The sequence below is a fragment of the Anolis carolinensis genome, unplaced genomic scaffold, assembly GCF_035594765.1.
Source record: "Anolis carolinensis isolate JA03-04 unplaced genomic scaffold, rAnoCar3.1.pri scaffold_11, whole genome shotgun sequence".
Lineage (NCBI taxonomy): Eukaryota > Metazoa > Chordata > Lepidosauria > Squamata > Dactyloidae > Anolis > Anolis carolinensis.
In genome coordinates, this window is record NW_026943822.1 from 1,078,775 (window position 1) to 1,106,437 (window position 27,663).

Genomic DNA, 27,663 nt, shown 5'->3' on the forward strand with positions numbered 1-27,663 from the left:
CTTCCTCTTTTCCCAAGTCTTTTCTCGTGAGCCTTGTCTTCTTGCCTTGAAGTTCCGGTTTTGTTTGGTGTAAACTGGCATCCTATCAGCCTTGGTTTGGACGGACTCCCTTCGCAGGTCTTGAAGACGTGATGACTCCTTTCCAAAGCCTGAGCATCCTTTCTAATATTATGGCCCCATTTTGACTTTGGGGGAGAGTTTGACCACCGTTGTCTCTAAGAGCCATCCATGGTATTGATAGGACGTTCCTCCAGCTCCATTCGTAAAGAAGCTGAGCAACTCAGAGCCACAAGATCTGAGGTTTCCTTGACTCCGTCCTGCTCCCCATCATCCAGCCTTTGTGGTGATGGAGGGAACAGTTGAGGGAGGAAAGAAAGACAGAAGGAGGACAGAAGGAGCCCCAAATAAGGAGGAATGGCTGATTAAAGTCTTGGACGTGATGAACATGGATAGGCTTACTTACTGGTTATCTTCAAGTCAAGGTTTGCCTAAGAAAGAAACCAACTGGGACCTGGTAAAGGACTATTTAAAACAAATAAAATTTAATCCCATCTGCTGAATAAATTCAATCTTAGAATCTGATAAGGACGAAGGGGATATGGATTTGATTGACTTATCAGAATTTTCTTGCAGAACCAGCCAAAGGAAGATGGAAATCAACATTTTTCTTTTTTTTTTCTTTCTTCTTTTTTTTTCTTTTTTCTTTTTTTATAAAAACACTATTTTTTATTAGCCTTTATTTTATTTTATTTTTTTTCTATCCTCTCTACTCTTTTTTTTCCTACTTTCTAACAAAATAAATGTTCTCCCACTTTCGATGGAAAAACACTATTTTCTTATCAAGATATATATATATATAGATGTTTCTTTTTTTCATTTTTTTATATATAAAACTTTGAATAAAGATCATAAAATAAAAGAAAGACAGAAGGAGAGATGGATAAGGTGCTGACACTTCTGATGGGCTGGAAGCATTGGTTTTGTGCTGCTACCAGCATGGGGTTGACCTTGGCAGAGGCGTGCGCTGCGTATCCATGACCGGATGATCACATTGTCTAGAAATGTCTTCCATGCGTGGATGGGCCGCCACAGAGTAACCACAGGTTCTCCGATGCCGTATTCTATGCGCAGAGTCAGCGGGGCTGCCTCCCAAGAAAGCACGACTGAGCAGAGATGCAGACCGCTTTGCTCCCGCCAGGTAGATGCTCTGGGCACCGTGCCCTTCCGACCAATGTATTTGAGCCTAAATTCTCTTGCATTTTCTTGATGCTGGCAGCAGTAGTCCAGACCTTCCCCTATGGCAAGGGTTGGGCATTTTTGTCCAGTGTCGAATACATTTTTTGTCCAGGGGCCGGGCTGTGGAGCAGGCTGGTGAGCAGCCAGCTGCAATAAATCACTCTGACCAAGAGGTCATGAGTTCGAGGCCAGCCCGTGGCGGGGTGAGCACCCCACAATTAAAAATAAAAAAAATCACCCCTGCTCGTTGCTGACCTAGCAACCCGAAAGATAGTTGCATCTATCAAGTAGGAAATTAAGGTACCACTTATAAAATGGGGAGGCTAATTTAACTAATGTACAACTCCATAAAAATCATCTAGCTGCCATTGGAATGAGGAAGTGCCGTCGCAGTGGATGATGAAGCAGCTGCTTCCTCCTGTGGCCGGAATCGAACATCCCCTCAGGAGAAGGTTAAATTGCCTCTGCGTCTGTCTCTGTCTTTATTCTATGTGTATATGGGCATTGAATGTTTGCCTTATATGTATACAATGTGATCCGCCCTGAGTCTCCTTCGGGGTGAGAAGGGCGGAATATAAATACTGTAAATAATAATAAATAATAATAAATAATACCGGTATTCAATTAAAAGTCATGGAGAGAGAGCGAGAGAGTACACATGAAATGCCCTATCCCGTGTGCATTGATCCATGGTTCAGATCTGGTATCTTGGTTCAGTTGCATTAGCCTATTTCAACGCAAGAGTTGCAGACGTTTTCCATGCAAACCCATTCGAGGATGTAACACTATTTTTTTTTTCAGATAGTGTTATTGATTGCCCCTGGTGGCACAGTGTGTTAAAGCGCTGAGCTGCTAATCTTGCGGACCAAAAGGTCAGCGGTTCAAATCCCGGGAGCGGAGTGAGCGCCCGCTCTTAGCCCCAGCTTCTGCCGACCTAGCAGTTCAAAAACATGCCAATGTGAGTAGATCAATAGGTACCGCTCCGGCGGGAAGGTAACGGCACTCCATGTAGTCATGCCGGCCACATGACCTGGAGCAGCCGGCAATGGGAGCAAAGTATGATACTTCCTTCTGATGGAAGTGTTAGGAATGGGCTGCTGATCTGACAGCAGGGCCTGGGTTCAAGGAGAATTACTCGCTGGAGCTATCCAACGTACTGAAATCTATCTCTAAAATACTCTATTTACTTGAATCGAACACTCATCTTTTTTGGGCTAAATGATCTTCCCAAAATGAGGGTGAGCATCAGATTTGCGTCAAACAGTCATTTTAATGCTGAGCCAAAACAAAAGGGAAACTTCTTTGCAGTACCTATCTCTCATTTACTTACAGTTACTCAGTGCTAAAGAGCCCTCAGTGGCGCAGCTGGTTAAACCGCTGAGCTGCTGAACTTACTGACTGAAAGGTCAGTGGTTTGAATCCGGGGAAGCAGGGTGAGCTCCCATTGCTAGCCGCAGCTTCTGCCAACCTAGCAGTCTAAAAATATGCAAATGTGAGTAGATCAATAGGTACTGCTCTGGCAGGAAGGTGACGGTGCTTCATGCAGTTATGCTCATGGCCACATGACTTTGAGGCCTCTATGGACATGCAAATGCAAGTAGATCAATAGGTACTGCTCCGGTAGGAAGGTAACAGTGCTTCATGCAGTTATGTTCATGGCCACATGACTTTGGAGGTGTCTACGGACATGCAAATGCGAGTAGATCAATAGGTACTGCTCCAGCAGGAAGGTAGCAGCACTTCATGCAGTCATGCTCATGGCCACATGACCTTGGAGGCATCTATGTACATGAAAATGCAAGTAGATCAATAGGTACCACTCCTGTGGGAAGGTAACAGCACTTCATGCAGTCATGCTCATGGCCACATGACTTTGGAGGCCTCTATGGACATGCAAATGTGAGTAGATCAATAGGTACAGCTCCAGCTGGAAGGTAACAGCACTTCATGCAGTCATGCCCATGGCCACATGACTTTGGAGGCATCTATGGACATGCAAATATGAGTAGATCAATAGGTACCGCTCCTGCGGGAAGGTAACTGCACTTCATGCAGTCATGCTCATGGCCACATGACTTTGAGGCCTCTACGGACATGCAAATGCGAGTAGATCAATAGGTACAGCTCCAGCTGGAAGGTAACTGCACTTCATGCAGTCATGCTCATGGCCACATGACTTTGAGGCCTCTACGGACATGCAAATGTGAGTAGATCAATAGGTACAGCTCCAGCTGGAAGGTAACTGCACTTCATGCAGTCATGCTCATGGCCACATGACTTTGGAGGCATCTATGGACATGCAAATGTGAGTAGATCAATAGGTACCGCTCCAGCTGGAAGGTAACTGCACTTCATGCAGTCATGCTCATGGCCACATGACTTTGAGGCCTCTACGGACATGCAAATGTGAGTAGATCAATAGGTACAGCTCCAGCTGGAAGGTAACTGCACTTCATGCAGTCATGCCCATGGTCACATGACTTTGGAGGCATCTATGGACATGCAAATGTGAGTAGATCAATAGGTACCGCTCCAGCTGGAAGGTAACTGCACTTCATGCAGTCATGCTCATGGCCACATGACTTTGAGGCCTCTACGGACATGCAAATGTGAGTAGATCAATAGGTACAGCTCCAGCTGGAAGGTAACTGCACTTCATGCAGTCATGCCCATGGTCACATGACTTTGGAGGCATCTATGGACATGCAAATATGAGTAGATCAATAGGTACCGCTCCTGCGGGAAGGTAACTGCACTTCATGCAGTCATGCCCATGGTCACATGACTTTGGAGGCCTCTATGGACATGCAAATGTGAGTAGATCAATAGGTACAGCTCCAGCTGGAAGGTAACAGCACTTCATGCAGTCATGCCCATGGCCACATGACTTTGGAGGCATCTATGGACATGCAAATATGAGTAGATCAATAGGTACCGCTCCTGCGGGAAGGTAACTGCACTTCATGCAGTCATGCTCATGGCCACATGACTTTGAGGCCTCTACGGACATGCAAATGTGAGTAGATCAATAGGTACAGCTCCAGCTGGAAGGTAACTGCACTTCATGCAGTCATGCCCATGGTCACATGACTTTGGAGGCATCTATGGACATGCAAATATGAGTAGATCAATAGGTACCGCTCCTGCGGGAAGGTAACTGCACTTCATGCAGTCATGCTCATGGCCACATGACTTTGAGGCCTCTACGGACATGCAAATGCGAGTAGATCAATAGGTACAGCTCCAGCTGGAAGGTAACTGCACTTCATGCAGTCATGCCCATGGTCACATGACTTTGGAGGCATCTATGGACATGCAAATATGAGTAGATCAATAGGTACCGCTCCTGCGGGAAGGTAACTGCACTTCATGCAGTCATGCCCATGGTCACATGACTTTGGAGGCCTCTATGGACATGCAAATGTGAGTAGATCAATAGGTACAGCTCCAGCTGGAAGGTAACAGCACTTCATGCAGTCATGCCCATGGCCACATGACTTTGGAGGCATCTATGGACATGCAAATATGAGTAGATCAATAGGTACCGCTCCTGCGGGAAGGTAACTGCACTTCATGCAGTCATGCTCATGGCCACATGACTTTGAGGCCTCTACGGACATGCAAATGCGAGTAGATCAATAGGTACAGCTCCAGCTGGAAGGTAACAGCACTTCATGCAGTCATGCCCATGGTCACATGACTTTGGAGGCATCTATGGACATGCAAATATGAGTAGATCAATAGGTACCGCTCCTGCGGGAAGGTAACTGCACTTCATGCAGTCATGCTCATGGCCACATGACTTTGGAGGCCTCTATGGACATGCAAATATGAGTAGATCAATAGGTACAGCTCCAGCTGGAAGGTAACAGCACTTCATGCAGTCATGCCCATGGCCACATGACTTTGGAGGCATCTATGGACATGCAAATATGAGTAGATCAATAGGTACCGCTCCTGCGGGAAGGTAACTGCACTTCATGCAGTCATGCCCATGGTCACATGACTTTGGAGGCCTCTATGGACATGCAAATGTGAGTAGATCAATAGGTACAGCTCCAGCTGGAAGGTAACTGCACTTCATGCAGTCATGCTCATGGCCACATGACTTTGAGGCCTCTACGGACATGCAAATGTGAGTAGATCAATAGGTACAGCTCCAGCTGGAAGGTAACTGCACTTCATGCAGTCATGCCCATGGTCACATGACTTTGGAGGCATCTATGGACATGCAAATATGAGTAGATCAATAGGTACCGCTCCTGCGGGAAGGTAACTGCACTTCATGCAGTCATGCCCATGGTCACATGACTTTGGAGGCCTCTATGGACATGCAAATGTGAGTAGATCAATAGGTACAGCTCCAGCTGGAAGGTAACAGCACTTCATGCAGTCATGCCCATGGCCACATGACTTTGGAGGCATCTATGGACATGCAAATATGAGTAGATCAATAGGTACCGCTCCTGCGGGAAGGTAACTGCACTTCATGCAGTCATGCTCATGGCCACATGACTTTGAGGCCTCTACGGACATGCAAATGTGAGTAGATCAATAGGTACAGCTCCAGCTGGAAGGTAACTGCACTTCATGCAGTCATGCCCATGGTCACATGACTTTGGAGGCATCTATGGACATGCAAATATGAGTAGATCAATAGGTACCGCTCCTGCGGGAAGGTAACTGCACTTCATGCAGTCATGCTCATGGCCACATGACTTTGAGGCCTCTACGGACATGCAAATGCGAGTAGATCAATAGGTACAGCTCCAGCTGGAAGGTAACTGCACTTCATGCAGTCATGCCCATGGTCACATGACTTTGGAGGCATCTATGGACATGCAAATATGAGTAGATCAATAGGTACCGCTCCTGCGGGAAGGTAACTGCACTTCATGCAGTCATGCCCATGGTCACATGACTTTGGAGGCCTCTATGGACATGCAAATGTGAGTAGATCAATAGGTACAGCTCCAGCTGGAAGGTAACAGCACTTCATGCAGTCATGCCCATGGCCACATGACTTTGGAGGCATCTATGGACATGCAAATATGAGTAGATCAATAGGTACCGCTCCTGCGGGAAGGTAACTGCACTTCATGCAGTCATGCTCATGGCCACATGACTTTGAGGCCTCTACGGACATGCAAATGTGAGTAGATCAATAGGTACAGCTCCAGCTGGAAGGTAACTGCACTTCATGCAGTCATGCCCATGGTCACATGACTTTGGAGGCATCTATGGACATGCAAATATGAGTAGATCAATAGGTACCGCTCCTGCGGGAAGGTAACTGCACTTCATGCAGTCATGCTCATGGCCACATGACTTTGAGGCCTCTACGGACATGCAAATGCGAGTAGATCAATAGGTACAGCTCCAGCTGGAAGGTAACAGCACTTCATGCAGTCATGCCCATGGTCACATGACTTTGGAGGCATCTATGGACATGCAAATGCGAGTAGATCAATAGGTACCGCTCCAATATGGACAGTGCCGAACGACTCGGTTCTTTTCCGAATTGCAAACTCCGCAGCGGGATGCCAGCTCATATCAATGCACACTTTAAACCCACACAACTTCTCGCTCCTAATTTAATATTTTTCAGTGACTCACACCTATTAGAGCGGGATTAGCATTGAGCATCGGCATTAACCGTCGTTGCGTCCGTCCGGGGCACCAAGATAATCCCTATGCAATTTCCACAGGTTTTTTTGCCTGGCCCCAAGTGAACCTTGAAGTTGCTGATGTGTGCATCCATCCACAGGCCATAATTCTCCGTGTGAGTGTCACTTTTGGCTTTGCCTGTGTGCGTGTGTAATTCAGAGGAAAATGTATGTATCTTTAGGCCGTTAGGGTGTTGCTATGGTAACTTGTGTAATAATAAAATCTTCCAGTTTAGATCTTCTTTTCCATGAGCTTAGTCCTTCCCCTGATTAATCGTAGGCATTTTATGCACAGAGCTCCCTAGAACGGCAAAAAATAGAAATGCAATTATGTCCCTCCATTGTTTTTTCCAATGCACCACAGGAAAACTTGCCGGTAGGTTAACATTTAAAGTAGAAAGTAGGCATGAGCGAAAATCGGAATAAAATCGTATCTATTCCGACTTGCGAACTGCTTCCGATGTGGGTTATCACGTCGGATCTAACCCGTGATTTCGAAGCGTTATAGAGCAAAAATCTTGGAATTCTCGTAAATCAGAATAAAATTGTATCTATTCCGACTTGCGAATGTGGTTCCGATGCGGGTTATCATGTCGGATCTAACCCGTGATTTCGAAGCCTTATAGAGCAAACATCTTGGAATTCTCGTAAATCTGAATAAAATCGTATCTATTCCGACTTGCGAACGTGGTTCCGACGCGGGTTATCATGTCGGATCTAACCCGTGATTTCGAAGCCTTATAGAGCAAACATCTTGGAATTCTCGTAAATCGGAATAAAATCGTATCTATTCCGACTTGCGAATGTGGTTCCGATGCGGGTTATCATGTCGGATCTAACCCGTGATTTCGAAGCCTTATAGAGCAAACATCTTGGAATTCTCGTAAATCGGAATAAAATCGTATCTATTCCGACTTGCGAATGTGGTTCCGATGCGGGTTATCATGTCGGATCTAACCCGTGATTTCGAAGCCTTATAGAGCAAACATCTTGGAATTCTCGTAAATCTGAATAAAATCGTATCTATTCCGACTTGCGAACGTGGTTCGGATGTGGGTTATCATGTCGGATCTAACCCGTGATTTCGAAGCATTATAGAGCAAACATCTTGGAATTCTCGTAAATCGGAATAAAATCGTATCTATTCCGACTTGCGAACGTGGTTCCGACGCGGGTTATCATGTCGGATCTAACCCGTGATTTCGAAGCCTTATAGAGCAAACATCTTGGAATTCTCGTAAATCGGAATAAAATCGTATCTATTCCGACTTGCGAATGTGGTTCCGACGCGGGTTATCATGTCGGATCTAACCCGTGATTTCGAAGCATTATAGAGCAAAAATCTCGGAATTCTTGTAAATCGGAATAAAATCGTATCTATTCCGACTTGCGAACGTGGTTCCGACGTGGGTTATCATGTCGGATCTAACCCGTGATTTCGAAGCATTATAGAGCAAAAATCTTGGAATTCTCGTAAATCGGAATAAAATCGTATCTATTCCGACTTGCGAATGTGGTTCCGACGCGGGTTATCATGTCGGATCTAACCCGTGATTTCGAAGCATTATAGAGCAAAAATCTTGGAATTCTCGTAAATCGGAATAAAATCGTATCTATTCCGACTTGCGAACGTGGTTCCGACGCGGGTTATCATGTCGGATCTAACCCGTGATTTCGAAGCATTATAGAGCAAAAATCTCGGAATTCTTGTAAATCGGAATAAAATCGTATCTATTCCGACTTGCGAACGTGGTTCCGACGTGGGTTATCATGTCGGATCTAACCCGTGATTTCGAAGCATTATAGAGCAAACATCTTGGAATTCTCGTAAATCGGAATAAAATCGTATCTATTCCGACTTGCGAACGTGGTTCCGACGCGGGTTATCATGTCGGATCTAACCCGTGATTTCGAAGCCTTATAGAGCAAACATCTTGGAATTCTCGTAAATCGGAATAAAATCGTATCTATTCCGACTTGCGAATGTGGTTCCGACGCGGGTTATCATGTCGGATCTAACCCGTGATTTCGAAGCATTATAGAGCAAAAATCTCGGAATTCTTGTAAATCGGAATAAAATCGTATCTATTCCGACTTGCGAACGTGGTTCCGACGTGGGTTATCATGTCGGATCTAACCCGTGATTTCGAAGCATTATAGAGCAAAAATCTTGGAATTCTCGTAAATCGGAATAAAATCGTATCTATTCCGACTTGCGAATGTGGTTCCGACGCGGGTTATCATGTCGGATCTAACCCGTGATTTCGAAGCATTATAGAGCAAAAATCTTGGAATTCTCGTAAATCGGAATAAAATCGTATCTATTCCGACTTGCGAACGTGGTTCCGACGCGGGTTATCATGTCGGATCTAACCCGTGATTTCGAAGCATTATAGAGCAAAAATCTCGGAATTCTTGTAAATCGGAATAAAATCGTATCTATTCCGACTTGCGAACGTGGTTCCGACGTGGGTTATCATGTCGGATCTAACCCGTGATTTCGAAGCATTATAGAGCAAAAATCTTGGAATTCTCGTAAATCGGAATAAAATCGTATCTATTCCGACTTGCGAATGTGGTTCCGATGCGGGTTATCATGTCGGATCTAACCCGTGATTTCGAAGCCTTATAGAGCAAACATCTTGGACTTCTCGTAAATCGGAATAAAATCGTATCTATTCCGACTTGCGAATGTGGTTCCGATGCGGGTTATCATGTCGGATCTAACCCGTGATTTCGAAGCCTTATAGAGCAAACATCTTGGAATTCTCGTAAATCGGAATAAAATCGTATCTATTCCGACTTGCGAACGTGGTTCCGATGTGGGTTATCATGTCGGATCTAACCCGTGATTTCGAAGCCTTATAGAGCAAACATCTTGGAATTCTCGTAAATCGGAATAAAATCGTATCTATTCCGACTTGCGAATGTGGTTCCGACGCGGGTTATCATGTCGGATCTAACCCGTGATTTCGAAGCATTATAGAGCAAAAATCTCGGAATTCTTGTAAATCGGAATAAAATCGTATCTATTCCGACTTGCGAACGTGGTTCCGACGCGGGTTATCATGTCGGATCTAACCCGTGATTTCGAAGCCTTATAGAGCAAACATCTTGGAATTCTCGTAAATCGGAATAAAATCGTATCTATTCCGACTTGCGAACGTGGTTCCGACGCGGGTTATCATGTCGGATCTAACCCGTGATTTCGAAGCATTATAGAGCAAAAATCTTGGAATTCTCGTAAATCGGAATAAAATCGTATCTATTCCGACTTGCGTACTGCTTCCGACGCGGGTTATCACGTCGGATCTAACCCGTGATTTCAAAGCGTTATAGAGCAAAAATCTTGGAATTCTCGTAAATCGGAATAAAATCGTATCTATTCCGACTTGCGAATGTGGTTCCGACGCGGGTTATCACGTCGGATCTAACCCGCAATTTCGAAGCGTTATAGAACAAAATGTGCTGCAGGATGTCCCAGATGAAACAAAGTTTTTGCGGTTTAATAAACTTTTCCCATGCTATTTCCTCCCAAAGTGCATTCCTTCTATAACATAGAAATGCACCCGTCAAAAACCCAAACAAGCCCATTGATGCTTGCATCCAAATGCTGGAATCCGAGTCAACTCATCTTCTTGTGTCTTAAACTGTGTATATTCTTAATGTATTTGCGCTGTTACTTTTGTAACATTGTGAGCCGCCCCGAGTCCCCACGGGGAGATGGTGGTGGGGTATAAATAAAGTTTTATTATTATTATTTTATTATGACACAGCAAACAAGATAGATATGCTGGATTTCATATCACAAAATCACAAGTCGGACACTTCCCAAGTGTCTAGGACTGTGTGATGTATTTTCGGATGATGCATGCAGATCCCAGTCGGGTGGCCTTTTGCAGTTGGCAGATCGTAATTTTGTCAATGTCTATTGTTTCCAAATGCCGGCTGAGATCTTTTGGCACGGCACCCAGTGTGCCCATCACCACCGGGACCACCTGCACTGGTTTCTGCCAGAGTCTTTGAAGTTCAATCTTGAGGTCTTGATAGCGGCTGAGTTTTTCTTGTTGTTTTTCGTCAATGCGACTGTCACCTGGGATGGCAACATCAATGATCCAAACCTTGTTCTTTTCCACAACTGTGATGTCTGGTGTGTTGTGTTCCAGAACTTTGTCAGTCTGGATTCGGAAGTCCCACAGTATCTTTGCCTGCTCATTTTCCAATACTTTTGCAGGTTTGTGATCCCACCAGTTATTTTCTGCTGGGAGGTGGTACTTGAGGCATAAGTTCCAATGAATCATTTGGGCCACACAGTTGTGCCTCTGTTTGTAGTCTGTCTGTGCGATTTTCTTACAGCAGCTGAGGATATGATCAATGGTTTTGTCAGTTTCCTTGCACAGTCTGCATTTTGGGTCATTATTATTATTATTATTAACTCCAGTTGTATCCCTTCTGGCCTCCAACACAAGTTCCATCATATTTGAGAAAGGCCAGACCCCGCTTGGGTCTCTGTTCTTTCCACTACAATGCAGGGCAGCAGTTATAAATTATATTGGGGGAAAAGACATCCAACAACCTTTTGCATCTCTTCATCCACGGCTGATATTTCAGGGCTAATTGGGCAGAGAGGAAGAGAATGGCAACAGAGTCAAACTGGAAGACATGCCATAGCTTTTGTTCATGCAATACATCATTAGCGTTAACCACGTCCTCCACATTTCGACTTTGGCAGAAAAACTTGCAAATATAATTTAATTTACACAGGTTTGGTTATATGTAAGTAGCAATCCTGGTCAATGTTTCATGGATACATATTGTAGAGTCATACTGGAGGACTGTACGATGATATTGTTTTGGACTTCAACTCCCACCATTGTGGTTGAAGTCCACAACACCTGGAGAGTCCAAGTTTTCCCATACCTGGTCCAGACGCTCCACTTTGGTCTCCTCTTTGCACACTTGATCTTAAAAAACACCTCTTCTCCCCCAGGTTTCAGTGACGCCTTCAACATCGACACCAAAAGGCCGCGGATCATACCGGGCTCCAAGGAGGCGTATTTCGGCTACACGGTCCAGCAGCACGAAATCAATGGGAAGAAATGGTAAAGGAATCATCCCTTGTTCCTCGACTGAATGACAATTTGTAGGTTCATAACCAATAATGTCCTGCTTGTGGTCTCTGTGATGGTTGCTCTGGAGCAAAGCTGGATGTGTAGAAATCGTTTGTGTGGGTCTAAAATAATGTTGCATATACACATATATACATACATACATACATACACAAGTCAAAGTATGTATGTATGTGTGCATGCTTGCTTGTTTGTACCACAAAGGCTGTTGCTAGGTGAAGTGACCCTATGTGATGTCATTGGATAGGCTGTTGTATGCAGACATTTGTTTGTGTGGGTCTAAAATTATGTTGCATACATATATACATACATACATACTTTGAATTGTGTATGTATGTATGTGTGCATGCTTGTTTGTTTGTACCACAACAGCTGTTGATAGGTGAAGTGACCCTATGTGATGTCATCGGATAGACTGTTGCTAGGTGGAGAGTTGCGTATTGCTAGGTGAAGGATTGGGAGTTGCTAGGTGAAGTGGCCCTCTGTAATGTCACTGGATAGGCTGTTGCTAGGCGGAGTGCTGGGTGTTGCTAGGTGAAGTGGCCCTCTGTGATGTCACTAGTTAGGCCATTGCTAGGTGAAGTGGCCCTCTGTGATGTTACTGGTTAGGCTGTTGCTAGGTCAAGTGGCCCTCTGTGATGTCACTGGTTAGGCCATTGCTAGGTGAAGTGGCCCTCTGTGATGTCACTGATTAGGCTGTTGCTAGGTCAAGTGGCCCTCTGCAATGTCACAGGATAGGCTGTTGCTAGGTAAAGAGTTGGGTATTGGTGGGTGAAGTAGCAATCTGTGACGTTACTGGCTAGACTGTTGTTAGGTGAAGTGTCCCTCTGTGGTGTCACTGGCTAGGCCATTGCTAGGTGAAATGGCCTTCTGTGATGCCACAGGATAGGCTGTTGCTAGGTGAAGAGTTGCATATTTCTGGGTGAAGTGACCATCTGTGATGTCACTGGCTAGGCTGTTTCTGGGTGAAGTGTCCCTCTGTGATGTCACCAAATAGGTTGTTGCTAGGTGGTGAAATAATAAATGTATTAATAACAATAAAAATAGAGTCAAATCAATGTAATAGTAACAATAATAATAGAGTAAAATAATAAATGTAGTAATACCAATAATAATAGAGAAAAATAATAAATGTACCATATATACTCAAGTATAAGCCGACCCAAATATAAGCCAACCAGGACCCTCACCTGAGTATAAGCCGAGGGGGGCTTTTTCAGTCTTAAAAAAAGGGCTGAGAAACTAGGCTTGTACTCGAGTATATACGGTAGTTTAATAAGACTAATGAGCAAAGGCCCGACATCCACGGAGAGCCTGAAAGGCGATGCCTCCCAGAGCATCATTTCCCCCTTGTTTCCCACAACCTCCAAATAATAAATCAAACGGCAAAAAATGCTGTTGTAAAGCCACAATGACTCATATTGGTTACAGTGTGAGTCACTAAAGAGAAGGACGAAGGGACGGATGGACGGACGGGCAGCCCTTCTGGACCCGAAAATTGGCCGGCGGGAGGGTTGCGAAACGTCAAAGGCCCAGAAGCCAAACCACAACGTGATGCGAAAGGGAAAACCAGATGACTGTCAGTCATTGCAATGGAAAAAAAAGGGAAAAGAAGAACGGCTGCAAGCGGGAGGCCTTTGGAAGGAAAAGCTGCTGAAAAGAAGCAAATTGGGGGAAGAATGTGCGAAAAAGGAAAGGAAAGAACTCGAGCAGAGCCGGTCCCGCTCCTGGCTGCCCACCAAATATTCAGAGAGGAATTTCCAATCATTTCAGCCTCTTCCATGGGCTCAAAGTCAAAGCCTGTTCCAAAAAAGTACTGTATATAAGCCGAATATAAGCCGCGGCACCTAATTTTAGCACAAAAAACTTGGAAAACATTGACTCCAGTATAAGCCGAGATACCAATAAAATTACCGTATATGCTCGAGTATAATCCAACCCGAATATAAGCCGCGGCACCTAATTTTACCACAAAAAACTGGGAAAACATTGACTCAAATATAAGCCAGGATACCAATAAAATTACCATATATGCTCGAGTATAATCCGACCCGAATAGAAGCCGAGGTACCTAATTTTACTAAAAAAAAACCTGGGAAAACATTGACTCCAGTATAAGCCAAGATACAGTAGAGTCTCAGTTATCCAAGCTAAACGGGTCGGCAGAAGCTTGGATAAGCGAATATCTTGGATAATAAGGAGGGATTAAGGAAAAGCCTATTAAACATCAAATTAGGTTATGATTTTACCAATTAAGCACCAAAACATCATGTTATACAACAAATTTGACAGAAAAAGTAGTTCAGTACGCAGTAATGCTATGTTGTAATTACTATATTTACAAATTTAGCACCAAAATATCACGATATATTGAAAACATTGACTACAAAAATGCCTTGGATAAGCGAGGCTTGGATAAGTGAGACTCTACTGTACCAATAAAATTACCGTATATACTCGAGTATAATCCGGCCCAAATATAAGCCCCAGCACCTAATTTTACCAAAAAAACCCTGGGAAAACATTGACTCAAGTATAAGTTGAGATACCAATAAAATTACCATATATACTCGAGTATAATCTGACCCGAATATAAGCCGAGGCACCTAATTTTACCACAAAAAAACTGGGAAAACATTGACCCAAGTATAAGCCAAGATACCAATAAAATTACCATATATACTCGAGCATAATCCAACCCAAATATAAGCCACGGCACCTAATTTTACCAAAAAAAACCTGGGAAAAAATAGACTCCAGTATAAACTCCAGTATAAACTGAGATACCAATAAAATTACCGTATATACTCGAGTATAATCCTACCCAAATATAAGCCACGGCACCTAATTTTACCCCAAAAAACCTGGGAAAAAATAGACTCCAGTATAAACTGAGATACCAATAAAATTACCGTATATACTCGAGTATAATCCAACCCAAATATAAGCCACGGCACCTAATTTTACCCCAAAAAACCTGGGAAAAAATAGACTCCAGTATAAACTGAGATACCAATAAAATTACCGTATATACTCGAGTATAATCCAACCCAAATATAAGCCACGGCACCTAATTTTACCCCAAAAAACCTGGGAAAAAATAGACTCCAGTATAAACTGAGATACCAATAAAATTACCGTATATACTCGAGTATAATCCGACCCAAATATAAGCCGCGGCACCTAATTTTACCACAAAAAAATTGGGAAAACATTGACTGAAGTATAAGATGAGATACCAATAAATTTATTTATTTATTTATTTACAGTATTTATATTCCGCCCTTCTTTCTCACCCCAAAGGGGACTCAGGGCGGATCACATTATACACACACAGGGCAAACATTCAATGCCCATAAACACATAGAACTGAGACAGAGACAGACAGACGCAGAGGCAATTTAACCCTCTCCTGAGGGGATGTTCGATTCTGGCCACAGGGGGGAGCAGCTGCTTCATCATCCACTCTGACGGCACTTCCTCATTCCAGCATCGTAAATTAGTTAAATTTGCCTCCCCACTTTTATAAGTGGTACCTTATTTCCTACTTGATAGATGTAACTCTCTTTCGGGTTGCTAGGTCAGCAACGAGTAGGGGCTATTTTTTTTTTTATTGTCGGTGCTCACCCCAACACGGGCTGGCCTCGAACTCATGACCTCATGGTCAGAGTGATTTATTGCAGCAGGCTGCTCACCAGCCTGCGCCACAGCCCGGCCCCCTGCGCCACAGCCCGGAGTATATTCAGTAAAATTACTGTATATACTCGAGTATAATCCAATTCTACTGTGTAGATGCACCCCAGGTTCAGGTTTCCTTGTCCTCCTTCTCCAGTGCCACTAATTTTGGGGTCTTTCCGTAGCGGTGGAAAGGATGGAAAGCAAGCCACGGGGTGAGCGAATGTGCGCTCCTCTGAACGGCATCCAGCGCATGAGCTCACCCTTGTCTTTCCAGAAGCTCATTCTTCCCTGATTTAGTGCACTTGGCTCCCTGCGCCGTTTGCAAAGAGGAAGAGAAGCACACGCTCTGGCCCGTCTCGCGAGGCAACTGTCAGTAGAATAGTCTTGCGTCAGGCCCTGCGGCTTATGTCATGCCGTTGCTGGAAAACCCTGAACCTTTTGGGCAGGTGTGCTGCTTATTGGAAGCAGGCTTCGCACACGGCTCGGTCTCCTAACCTGAGACACGCAGATTGATTTATAATTCTGGTAAGAGTTTGCAGAACCCTCTGGCAGAGCATTGCATTCGGCTTCACGTTCCCCGTGATCTAAGGCCCAGAAGTGAGAAAAAGAGCAGACAATTAAACTGTCTGCGTGAAGACCGACCGTCCTGGTTCATTTCCAAAAAACCTCCTCCGCCAAGAAGAAAGCAATGCATACACAAGGGCTGAGGAATCTGGGAGTTCTAACTTGGCACCACGTTCAGCAAAAGTAGGTTTTAATATACCTCACAACCTCTGAGGATGCCTGCCATAGATGTGGGCAAAACGTCAGGAGAGAATGCTTCTGGAACATGGCCAGACAGCCCGGAGGACACGCAACAACCCTGTGATTCCAGCCATAAGAGCCTTCGAAAACACAGTGTTTTAAAGAAGTCGACAAATTAAATATGAATAAGTATGTTTATAATATCCTACCGAAGCTTGGATATTCAGACTACTTGAAAAAGTCAGTTTTTTAATTGTACAAAATGCATAATATCCACACACACACACACATACATATTTTCACTTTTATTATGTGTATAGATGGAATATTAACCGGTAGTGTTTGAAAAAGGAACAATATTTTAGGTAACATTTTCATTTTGCAAATCTTTACCCTGGTTGTGACATCTCGATTCCATTTTTTTCCAGTTCGTTATTTGCTCTTTGACTGTGCGGTCCTTACTTTGTTCTACTCCAGAGACTTGGTTTTTGTGTCACAAACTGCGTTGAATGGGTTGGCCCAGATCCTTGTTTTACTCTCCTGCTTTTAATATTTTATGCTATATGTTGATTACTATGATGGTTTTATTGATATTGATGTTTTACTGTTGGTATAATTGTTTTATCATTTTATTGTTGTATGTTTTCGGGCTTGGTCCCCATGTAAGCCGCTCCGAGTCCCCATTGGGGAGATGGGGCGGGGTATAAAAATAAAGTTGTTATTATTATTATTTTATTATGACACAGCAAACAAGATAGATATGCTGGATTTCATATCACAAAATCACAAGTCGAACACTTCCCAAGTGTCTAGGACTGTGTGATGTATTTTCGGATGATGCATGCAGATCCCAGCAGGGTGGCCTTTTGCAGTTGGCAGATCGTGATTTTGTCAATGTCTATTGTTTCCAAATGCCGGCTGAGATCTTTTGGCACGGCACCCAGTGTGCCCATCACCACCGGGACCACCTGCACTGGTTTCTGGCAGAGTCTTTGCAGTTCAATCTTGAGGTCCTGATAGCGGCTGAGTTTTTCCTGTTGTTTTTCGTCAATGCGACTGTCACCTGGGATGGCAACATCAATGATCCAAACCTTGTTCTTTTCCACAACTGTGATGTCTGGTGTGTTGTGTTCGAGAACTTTGTCACTCTGGATTCGGAAGTCCCACAGTATCTTTGCGTGCTCATTTTCCAATACTTTTGCATGTTTGTGATCCCACCAGTTCTTTGCTGCTGGGAGGTGGTACTTGAGGCATAAGTTCCAATGAACCATTTGGGCCACATGGTTGTGCCTCTGTTTGTAGTCTGTCTGTGCAATTTTCTTACAGCAGCTGAGGATATGATCAATGGTTTCGTCGGTTTCCTTGCAGAGTCTGCATTTTGGGTCATCAGCTGATTTTTCGATCTTGGCCTTAATTGCGTTTGTTGTTATTATTATTATTATTATTATTATTAAGACTCGTAGGATGAGATACTCATTGAAAAACCGCCCCAAAATGTGCTGCGAGATGTCCCTCCCGCACGAACAAAGTGTGTGCCGTTTAATAAACTTCTCCCCTGTTGTTATGATAGAACCAATTAGGGAATGACATTTATAACCCAGGAACAAAAATGCGTGACATAGTGCAATGTGTTGCCAAAGCTGCAGGATAATAGGATGTGTTTCCTGCATTCCACGGCCCGGCTGCTGCATCGAGGGCTGGTTGGCTGGGCCAGGGACGTTGGCATCGGGCCTCCAAACCCTTTGCAGCCGTGAGCACCGTACAAGCGCAGACGTGACGTCTTCCATCTTCCTGTAATTTGGGCGAAAGGGAAGAAGCTCCCGGGAGGCGGCACCGTCTCACCGGATGCAATCCTCGCGCTGTTCTGCAAAACCCATTTCCCCAAATCTCTCTTGGAAGGCCTGGCTCACAGCCAGAGACACCGAGCAGGAATTTGGAGGATGACATCTCCTTGGCAAGAAGATCCAACCAGTCCAGACGCCAGGAAATAATGCCCAGATGCCCACTGGAGGGAAGGAGATCAGAGGCAAAGATGAAGGACTTTGGCCACATCATGAGGAGACAGGAAAGCTTGCAGGAGAGAGTGATGCTGGGGAAAAGGGAAGAAGAAGGAAGAGAGGCTGACCAAGGGCAAGATGGATGGATGGGATCCTTGAAGGGACTGGCTTGACCTTGAAGGAGCTGGGGGAGACCACGGCCGACAGGGAGCTCTGGCCTGGGATGGTCCAGGAGGCCACGAAGAGTCAGAAGCGACTCAACGAATAAACAACAATTCTCCTCCAAGGGATAAGAACAAAATTACGTCAGGGTTCAGGCTCCCAGAATCCCATAATCAGCTTCCTGGCAGGATTCTGGGCATTGTAATAATAATAATAATAATAATAATAATAATAATAATAAGAAGAAGAAGAAGAAGAAGAAGAAGAAGAAGAAGAAGAAGTTTATTTTTGTATTTTATATCCCACTCCATCTCCCCGAAGGGACTCGGGGCAGCTCACATGGGGCCAAGCCCAACAACATACGATAAAACACAACAGCATAAAATTCACAATATAAAATGCAACAGTATAAAATACACAATATAAAATACAATATAAAATACATAACAATCACAGTAGTACAAAATACACAATATAAAATACAACAGTATAAAATACACAATATAAAATACAACAATATAAAATACAACAGTATAAAATACACAATATAAAATACATAACAATTACAATAGTATAAAATACACAATATAAAATACACAATATAAAATACAGCAGTATAAAATACATAACGATCACAGTAGATCAATATCACAGCTTCAGTATAAAATACAATAATATAAAATACATAACGATCACAATAGTATAAAATAAGGTAAAGGTTTTCCCCTGACCTTAAGTCCAGTCATGTCTGACTCTGGGGGTTGGTGCTCATCTCCATTTCTAAGCCCAAGAGCCGGCGTTGTTCGTAGACACCTCCAAGGTCATGTGGCCACTGGCATGACTGCATGGAGCGCCGTACCTATTGATCTACTCACATTGGCATATTTTCGAACTGCTAGGTTGGCAGGAGCTGGGGCTATCAGCGGGCGCTCACTCCGTTCCCGGGATTTGAACCTGGAACCTTTCAGTCTGCAAGTTCAGCAGCTCAGTGCTTTAACACACTTCGCCACCAGGGTTCCTATGTATAAAATATACAATATATAATGCAACAGTATAAAATACAACAATATAAAATACACAACAATCACAATAGTATAAAATACACAATATAAAATACAACAGTATAAAATACATAACAATCAGCTTCGATGGAGTGAAAACATGGCCATTAAAAGAGGCGATAACATGGCGCTTCAGTCCATATTATTTTATTATTGAGGACATTTCTATGACACCTTTCTCCAGGTGGACTCAAGGCATCGGAACCTGAAACCAAAGCTCAAAACAAATGATAAAAGTTCCAAAAATGCTCCATAGCATCATCCATATTATCTATCTAGACACATAATAAAAGTGAAAAATGTGTGTATGTGCGTGTGTGTGCACAGACAGCCACCCGTGTCCACAAATGGCTGTGGTTCCCACTGAGTAGGAGACTGTGAGCGCCAGGAACATGTCACCCACCTGGCCAGGAGCACCCATTTGATACATCAATATGCATATTTCCCCCCTTTAAGAACAGCCTTTCTTAAGCCAAGCAATGGGTTAAACCCTTCCATGTAATTAGAAGTCTCTCTTCCCAAAAGAGAACATCTGTCCAAATTACAGTTGTGTCAGATTTGGAGGAAACAGGAAGGGAAAGCCCTCGTTGAAAGGGATCTTCTTATGGGGTTTTCCCCAGAATAGGTTGCTGCCGCGGCTTCCCTTTCTACATGCCTCGCCTTTTCAGGGGCAGAATTTTCTAATTTTGGACGGTCCAAGGGCCAGTTTTGCAATGCAGGACCTTCAGGGAACTGCCAAAAAACGCCAGCCATGGAAAACCGGAAAACCAAAAAACCCAACCCGCTGCTTGTTTTATTTATTCCACTTAAACGCCACTTTTCTGCTTAATTAGGACCCAAGTGGGCTGACAAAAGAGTTTGTTTTGCAAATTATTTATTTGTTTGTTTATTTAATTAATTTCTATACCACTCTTCTCCCCCAGGGGGAGCGGTCCTACACAATGGCAAAATTAAATGCCACATATAATACAACATGTAGTAAAAAACAACTATCATAAAAAGGTCAAGGTTTTCCCCTGATGTTAAGTCCAGTGGGGGTTTGGCGCTCATCTCCATTTCTAAGCCGAAGAGCCGGCGTTGTCCGCAGACACCTCCAAGGTCATGACTGCATGGAGCGCCATTACCTTCCTGCCGGAGCTGTACCTATTGATCTACTCACATTGGCATGTTTTTGAACTGCTAGGTTGGCAGGAGCTGGGGCTAACAGCGGGCGCTCATTCCGCTCCTGGATTTGAACCTGGACCGTTTGGTCCGCAAGTTCAGCAGCTCAGCGATTTAACACACTTTGCCAGCTCAGTGTGAAACAAAGGTGCAAAACCTAAAAGACAAAAGTGGTTGGTAATTCCAGACTTCCCTACAGAAAGTTAATGTATTCATATTTGCTGAGCCCCCTCTTCCACAGGAGCGGCAAATTCCCAGCCTCAAGTTGAATGAAAATATCCTGTGTTTATTCTGATGACAAAGAGGATAATCTCTACCTGCAGACATACACAAAAGATTTGGATAGTTATCTGGCTTGGGAAATAGCTTGTAACACTCCTAGGCAGCGCAAACACTGGGAACCAACACGGAGGCCAATAAACAATCTAATATCTTTATTAAAGCAATAAAAGTTTCAAACAAAAATAAGCAGAATAGATAGTCAAGCAGTTGACCTTTTAGAAAAGATCAAAATTAGTCCAAAGACTGAAAGTTTTATGTCCAATATTAGAGTCCAAATTCCAAAATCCAATAACCGAAACACACTCAAACTTAATGGAAGTTTGAGTGGGGAAAGGAGCAAAGTTCCTCAGGAAAGTACTTGAAGTAATAGTCCAGAACAAGGTTTCAAGGCAAGGCTAGGGCTGTTCGTTATGGATCTGAAACGTAGTCCAAACTTGGCAAGGGACGAGACACAACGCCCGGTCTACTCGAGAGTAAGCGCGCCCGCAGGCCGCTTGGAAGCTCAGGATCAAGAGACGATGTATTCTTCCATCAGAAGTTCAGTTGACACCGTGACAGAGATTCTCTGCGCAGAACTTTTATTGAAGTCCAAGAGCTCCTCCAAGCAGGTGCTCGACTCCCCAAATCTTCCCAAGAGAAACGAGCTGCTAACAACGAGGCACCAGATGCCTGCCTCCCCAATTCTTCCCAAGAGAACTGGCTTAGCCACAATCGCCTCGCTCTGCTACTCTCACACTTCTCCTTAAACTTTGTCTTTGAGAGTGATCTGTTTTGAAAGTAGCCCTTCTATCAAACTCTAAACTCTCCGGAGATCTGGGAAGAGCCGGCAACATCTCAAGGGCATTCTTAATTGGCTCTGGCACGGCAATGTCAACAGGAGACATCTGGAAAGGGATTGAATCTTGCTGCGGTGGGAAAAAATCCAAATCCTCTTCAGTTTGATCAGCAATGGCTGCAGGATCAGGGGCCAAAGGTGCCTGAGACATCACATAGCTGAAGGTATCCTGGTCATGGTCTCCTTCCTCAAGGGATTGTGTAGACCAGGAGCACTGATAGGTAGCTGTGCCCTAGATACATTTTGATATATAGTAGAGTCTCACTTATCCAACACTCGCTTATCCAACGTTCTGGATTATCCAACGCATTTTTGTAGTCAATGTTTTCAATATATTGTGATATTTTGGTGCTAATTTCGTAAATACAGTAATTACTATGTAGCATTGCTGCGTATTTAACTACTTTTTCTGTAAAATTTGTTGTATAACATGATGTTTTGGGGCTTAATTTGTAAAATCATAACCTATTTTGATGTTTAATAGGCTTTTTCTTAATCTCTCCTTATTATCCAACATATTCGCTTATCCAACGTTCTGCCGGCCCGTTTATGTTGGATAAGTGAGACTCTACTGTATTTCGTTTGATACACCTTATACTTTTAGGAAATGGCACATTATATAGAAGATACAAGTTACACAAAAATCAACAAGTTGATACATTTATTAAAGGGTTACATATACAGATTTTGTAGAATACAGCTGCTGCTAGATCCACTCCAGAGCTTCTAGTGCTTTGACATTTCACTACTTTGTTTTTTTAAAATAATTTTTATTGAAAGAGAAGATTTTTTGAATACATAAAAAGTGGGGGCACATTGTGTGTTATAGAAAAGTAGGGAAAAGGGAAGAAGATAGAGTATATATAGAAAAAAAAGACAGATATATATCTATATATATACCTACGTATCTAAAAATGTGTAGAAAAAAATAAAATAAAATAGAAAAAAGAAAAAGACAAAAAAATTGTATATATAAGGGGAAACTTGTACTACCATTCTTCATTCTTTGCAGTAGTTCCAAACACTGTCTATCATTTTCCCCCCATTTTCTACCCTTCCTCACCCCTATTCTGTGTTCTTTTCTATTGGGTCTTCCTTTCTTCTATATATATAAAAGAGTGATGGCATCACGGCGACCCACAAAACAACAAAACTACAGGCCCCCCAACCTCGAAATTTGACAACACAACCCATCATCCACGGCTCTAGGTTGATACAACAAAAAGAAAAGAAAAATAAAGTCCTAATTAGAGAGAGAGGAATAATTGCTTTTATCCAATTTCTGCCAGTTAGAAGGCTAAGCTCCTCCAACTTGGTCTCCTAGCAACCCAATAAAAAATAATAAAAAAACACTAAAAAATAATTTTAAACACTAAAAAATTAATACAATAAAATACTATAATAACAGAAAATAACTAAAAATAATACAAGAAAATAATAAAATATAATAAATAAAAAGATAACTTACAATAAAATTAATTAAAAAATACAAAGAACTTCAAATAAAAATTACACAACAATTTTTGACCAATACCACCACCACTTTGCTACAGCAATGCGTGGCTGGGCACAGCTAGTCTTTTATATGTATATATACACACACAAATAGCTATGTTTATAATTCTATTTTGTTAGATTTTCATGTATTCTTTAAGGAGACTCCAGTCTGTACTTCTAACATTATTTCCTGTGACTTTTTTCAGTAAGAACGTTAATTTATCCATATCCATGATGTCCATTATTTTAATTAATAAGTCCTCTTTTGTTGGCACTTCTTCCTGTTTCCATTTTTTTTTTAGCATAAACCATTCTTGCTGCTGTAGTGATGTCCTTATTTCACTACTTTGGAACCACGGAAAATGTTTCAAAAAATTTAAAAAATCATATATCTTGCTTGAAGTCTCTTGGTTATATATATATGTTTGTAGGACTAAGTAAACAACAAAACCACTGAACCAAATCACACCAAATTTGGCCACAATACACCAACACATCCAAGGTATGTCCTTCACTCACACACACACCCTGCTCTCCCAAAAACGGATTGGCCTAGGTATAACACAGCCAGGCATTGATGCTGCAAGGCTATTCAGTGCAATTTAACCAGACCAATTGATAGAAGGTGGCCAGGCTTTGAAGCAGCGATACTACTCTGTACTATTGAAGCTGGCCAACTAAAGAGTCCCCTAGGTAGCAAGCAGCCAGGCTTTGAAGCAGCGAGGCTATTCATTGCAATTCCAGCAGTCCAAAAAACCAATCCCCTAGAACGCAAGTACCCAGCCTTCCAAGCAGCAAGCTTATTCCATTGCATTCTAACTCAACAAGGATTCCCATAAGAAGAATACGGCCAGGCTTTGAGGCTGCAAGGCTATTTACTGCTACTCCACCTGGCCAACAAAGGATTCCCATACGCCACAGCAACACGTGGCCGGGCACAGCTAGTTTATTACTATTTGGGTGGATTCCGTGGTTCGACAACAAGGGCTGAAAGAAGTAATTGTCCTCAGCTTTTCCCGAGACCATTGGGTTATGTGTTTTATCCTGAATTTCCAAGCAAACAAAGCCGTTCCACCTGCTTCTGCGCGAGAACTTCCACGGCATCCCGGTCCCATCTTGGATGAATTAGCGGCTCCTGATCTGGAGATTAAGTGTCCAACTCTTGGCACAGAAAGCCCGCCTCCTTCCTCGCTCCAAAAATACCATTCCTTCCTTCTGGTTTTTCTCTCACATTCATCGAAAATATTTAGGAAGGATGAAAATATGATCCCTATTTTTCAACTTCATTATTTCTATGGGCAGAGGATCCAATGCTGAACTGGGAAAACGGTACGTGCGCCAGAGCCGAGAGAGAGCTGATGAAATTGAGGACACAAGTGTTTTTGCAGATTTTCAATTTCCTTTCGTCCAGATCAGCTTTCGTATTTTTGAGGATGGAAGGCTTTTTCACACTGTACAACTATGTGCCCTGTTTTGGAGGAACGAACTGCTTCACGTGTGTAATATGATAGGGAGACTTTAGGGCTCTCACAGCTGAGGTCGGTGGAGCAGAGAGGACGAGTCTCAGGGTGAGAGAATTGCCTTGGAAATTACATTTGGACCTGAAATCTCAGAGTAGTTTTGCTTATTGGCAATTTCCGGGGTTCAAGACCTTTTGGTTAAAGGTATGCTAGATGTCGAGATCCATCCTTCAGCTCCAGGCATTTCTACACTAGATGTTATGAATTTATTATTATTATTATTTTATTATGACACAGCAAACAAGATCGATATGCTGGATTTCGTATCACAGAATCACAAGTAAACACTTCCCAAGTGTCTAGGACTATGTGATGTATTACTATTATTATTATTATTATTATTATTATTATTATTATTATTATTATTTTATTATGCCACAGCAAACAAGATAGATATGCTGGATTTCGTATCACAAAATCATAAGTAAACACTTCCCAAGTGTCTAGGACTATGTGATGTATTATTATTATTATTATTATTATTATTATTATTATTATTATTATTATTTTATTATGACACAGCAAACAAGATAGATATGCTGGATTTCATATCACAAAATCACAAGTAAACATTTCCCAAGTGTCTAGGACTGTGTGATGTATATTATTATTATTATTATTATTATTATTATTATTTTATTATGCCACAGCAAACAAGATAGATATGCTGGATTTCATATCACAAAATCACCAGTAAACACTTCCCAAGTGTCTAGGACTATGTGATTTATTATTATTATTATTATTATTATTATTATTATTATTATTATTATTATTATTGTATGACACAGCAAACAAGATAGACATGCTGGATTTCGTATCCCAAAATCACAAGTCGAACACTTCCCAAGTGTCTAGGGCTCTGTGATGTATTTTCGGATGATGCACGCAGATCCCAGTCGGGTGGCCTTTTGCAGTTGGCAGATCGTGATTTTGTCAATGTCTATTGTTTCCAAATGCCGGCTGAGATCTTTTGGCACGGCACCCAGTGTGCCGATCACCACCGGGACCACCTGCACTGGTTTCTGCCAGAGTCTTTGAAGTTCAATCTTGAGGTCCTGATAGCGGCTGAGTTTTTCCTGTTGTTTTTCGTCAATGCGACTGTCACCTGGGATGGCAACATCAATGATCCAAACCTTTTTCTTTTTCACAACTGTGATGTCTGGTGTGTTGTGTTCCATAGCTTTGTCAGTCTGGATTCGGAAGTCCCACAGTATCTTTGCGTGCTCATTTTCCAATACTTTTGCAGGTTTGTGATCCCACCAGTTCTTTTCTGCTGGGAGGTGGTACTTGAGGCATAAGTTCCAATGAATCATTTGGGCCACATGGTTGTGCCTCTGTTTGTAGTCTGTCTGGGTGATTTTCTTACAGCAGCTGGGGATAGTATCAGTGGTTTCGTAGGTTTCCTTGCAGAGTCTGCATTTTGGGTCATCAGCTGATGTTTCGATCTTGGCCTTAATTGCATTTGTTCTGATGGCTTGCTCCTGGGCTGCAAGGATCAGGCCTTCTGTCTCCTTCTTCAGGGTCCCATTCGTGAGCCAGAGCCAGGTCTTCTATTATTATTATTATTATTATTATTATTATTATTATTATTATTATTATTAATGGCCTTTGTCCTGATGTCTTGCTCCTGGGCTGCAAGGATCAGGCCTTCTGTCTCCTTCTTCAGGGTCCCATTCGTGAGCCAGAGCCAGGTCTTCTATTATTATTATTATTATTATTATTATTATTATTATTATTAATGGCCTTTGTCCTGATGTCTTGCTCCTGGGCTGCAAGGATCAGGCCTTCTGTCTCCTTCTTCAGGGTCCCATTCGTGAGCCAGAGCCAGGTCTTCTATTATTATTATTATTATTATTAATTGTCTTTGTCCTGATGTCTTGCTCCTGGGCTGCAAGGATCAGGCCTTCTGTCTCCTTCTTCAGGGTCCCATTCGTGAGCCAGAGCCAGGTCTTCTATTATTATTATTATTATTATTATTATTATTAATGGCCTTTGTCCTGATGTCTTGCTCCTGGGCTGCAAGGATCAGGCCTTCTGTCTCCTTCTTCAGGGTCCCATTCGTGAGCCAGAGCCAGGTCTTCTATTATTATTATTATTATTATTATTATTATTATTATTATTATTAATTGCCTTTGTCCTGATGTCTTGCTCCTGGGCTGCAAGGATCAGGCCTTCTGTCTCCTTCTTCAGGGTCCCATTCGTGAGCCAGAGCCAGGTCTTCTATTATTATTATTATTATTATTATTATTATTATTATTATTATTAATTGCCTTTGTCCTGATGTCTTGCTCCTGGGCTGCAAGGATCAGGCCTTCTGTCTCCTTCTTCAGGGTCCCATTTGTGAGCCAGAGCCAGGTCTTCTCTTGTCAGCTTTTCCTTCAATTTTGTCAAGGAACCTTCCATGCAATGATGATGATGATGATGATTATTATTATTATTATTATTATTATTATTATTATTATTATTATTAATTGCCTTTGTCCTGATGTCTTGCTCCTGGGCTGCAAGGATCAGGCCTTCTGTCTCCTTCTTCAGGGTCCCATTCGTGAGCCAGAGCCAGGTCTTCTATTATTATTATTATTATTATTATTATTATTATTATTATTAATGGCCTTTGTCCTGATGTCTTGCTCCTGGGCTGCAAGGATCAGGCCTTCTGTCTCCTTCTTCAGGGTCCCATTCGTGAGCCAGA

General features: G+C 42.7%; 1 protein-coding gene across 1 annotated transcript in view; it reads left to right on the forward strand.

Moving 5' to 3' along the window:
* itga11 (integrin subunit alpha 11) overlaps window positions 1-27,663 on the forward strand; it is a 98,229-nt gene that overhangs the window by 4,697 nt on the left and 65,869 nt on the right. Inside the window, exon 2 of the mRNA XM_062963156.1 lies at window positions 11,893-12,004. Coding sequence (XP_062819226.1) covers window positions 11,893-12,004 — 112 coding nt within the window. The remainder of the gene's footprint in view (window positions 1-11,892; window positions 12,005-27,663) is intronic.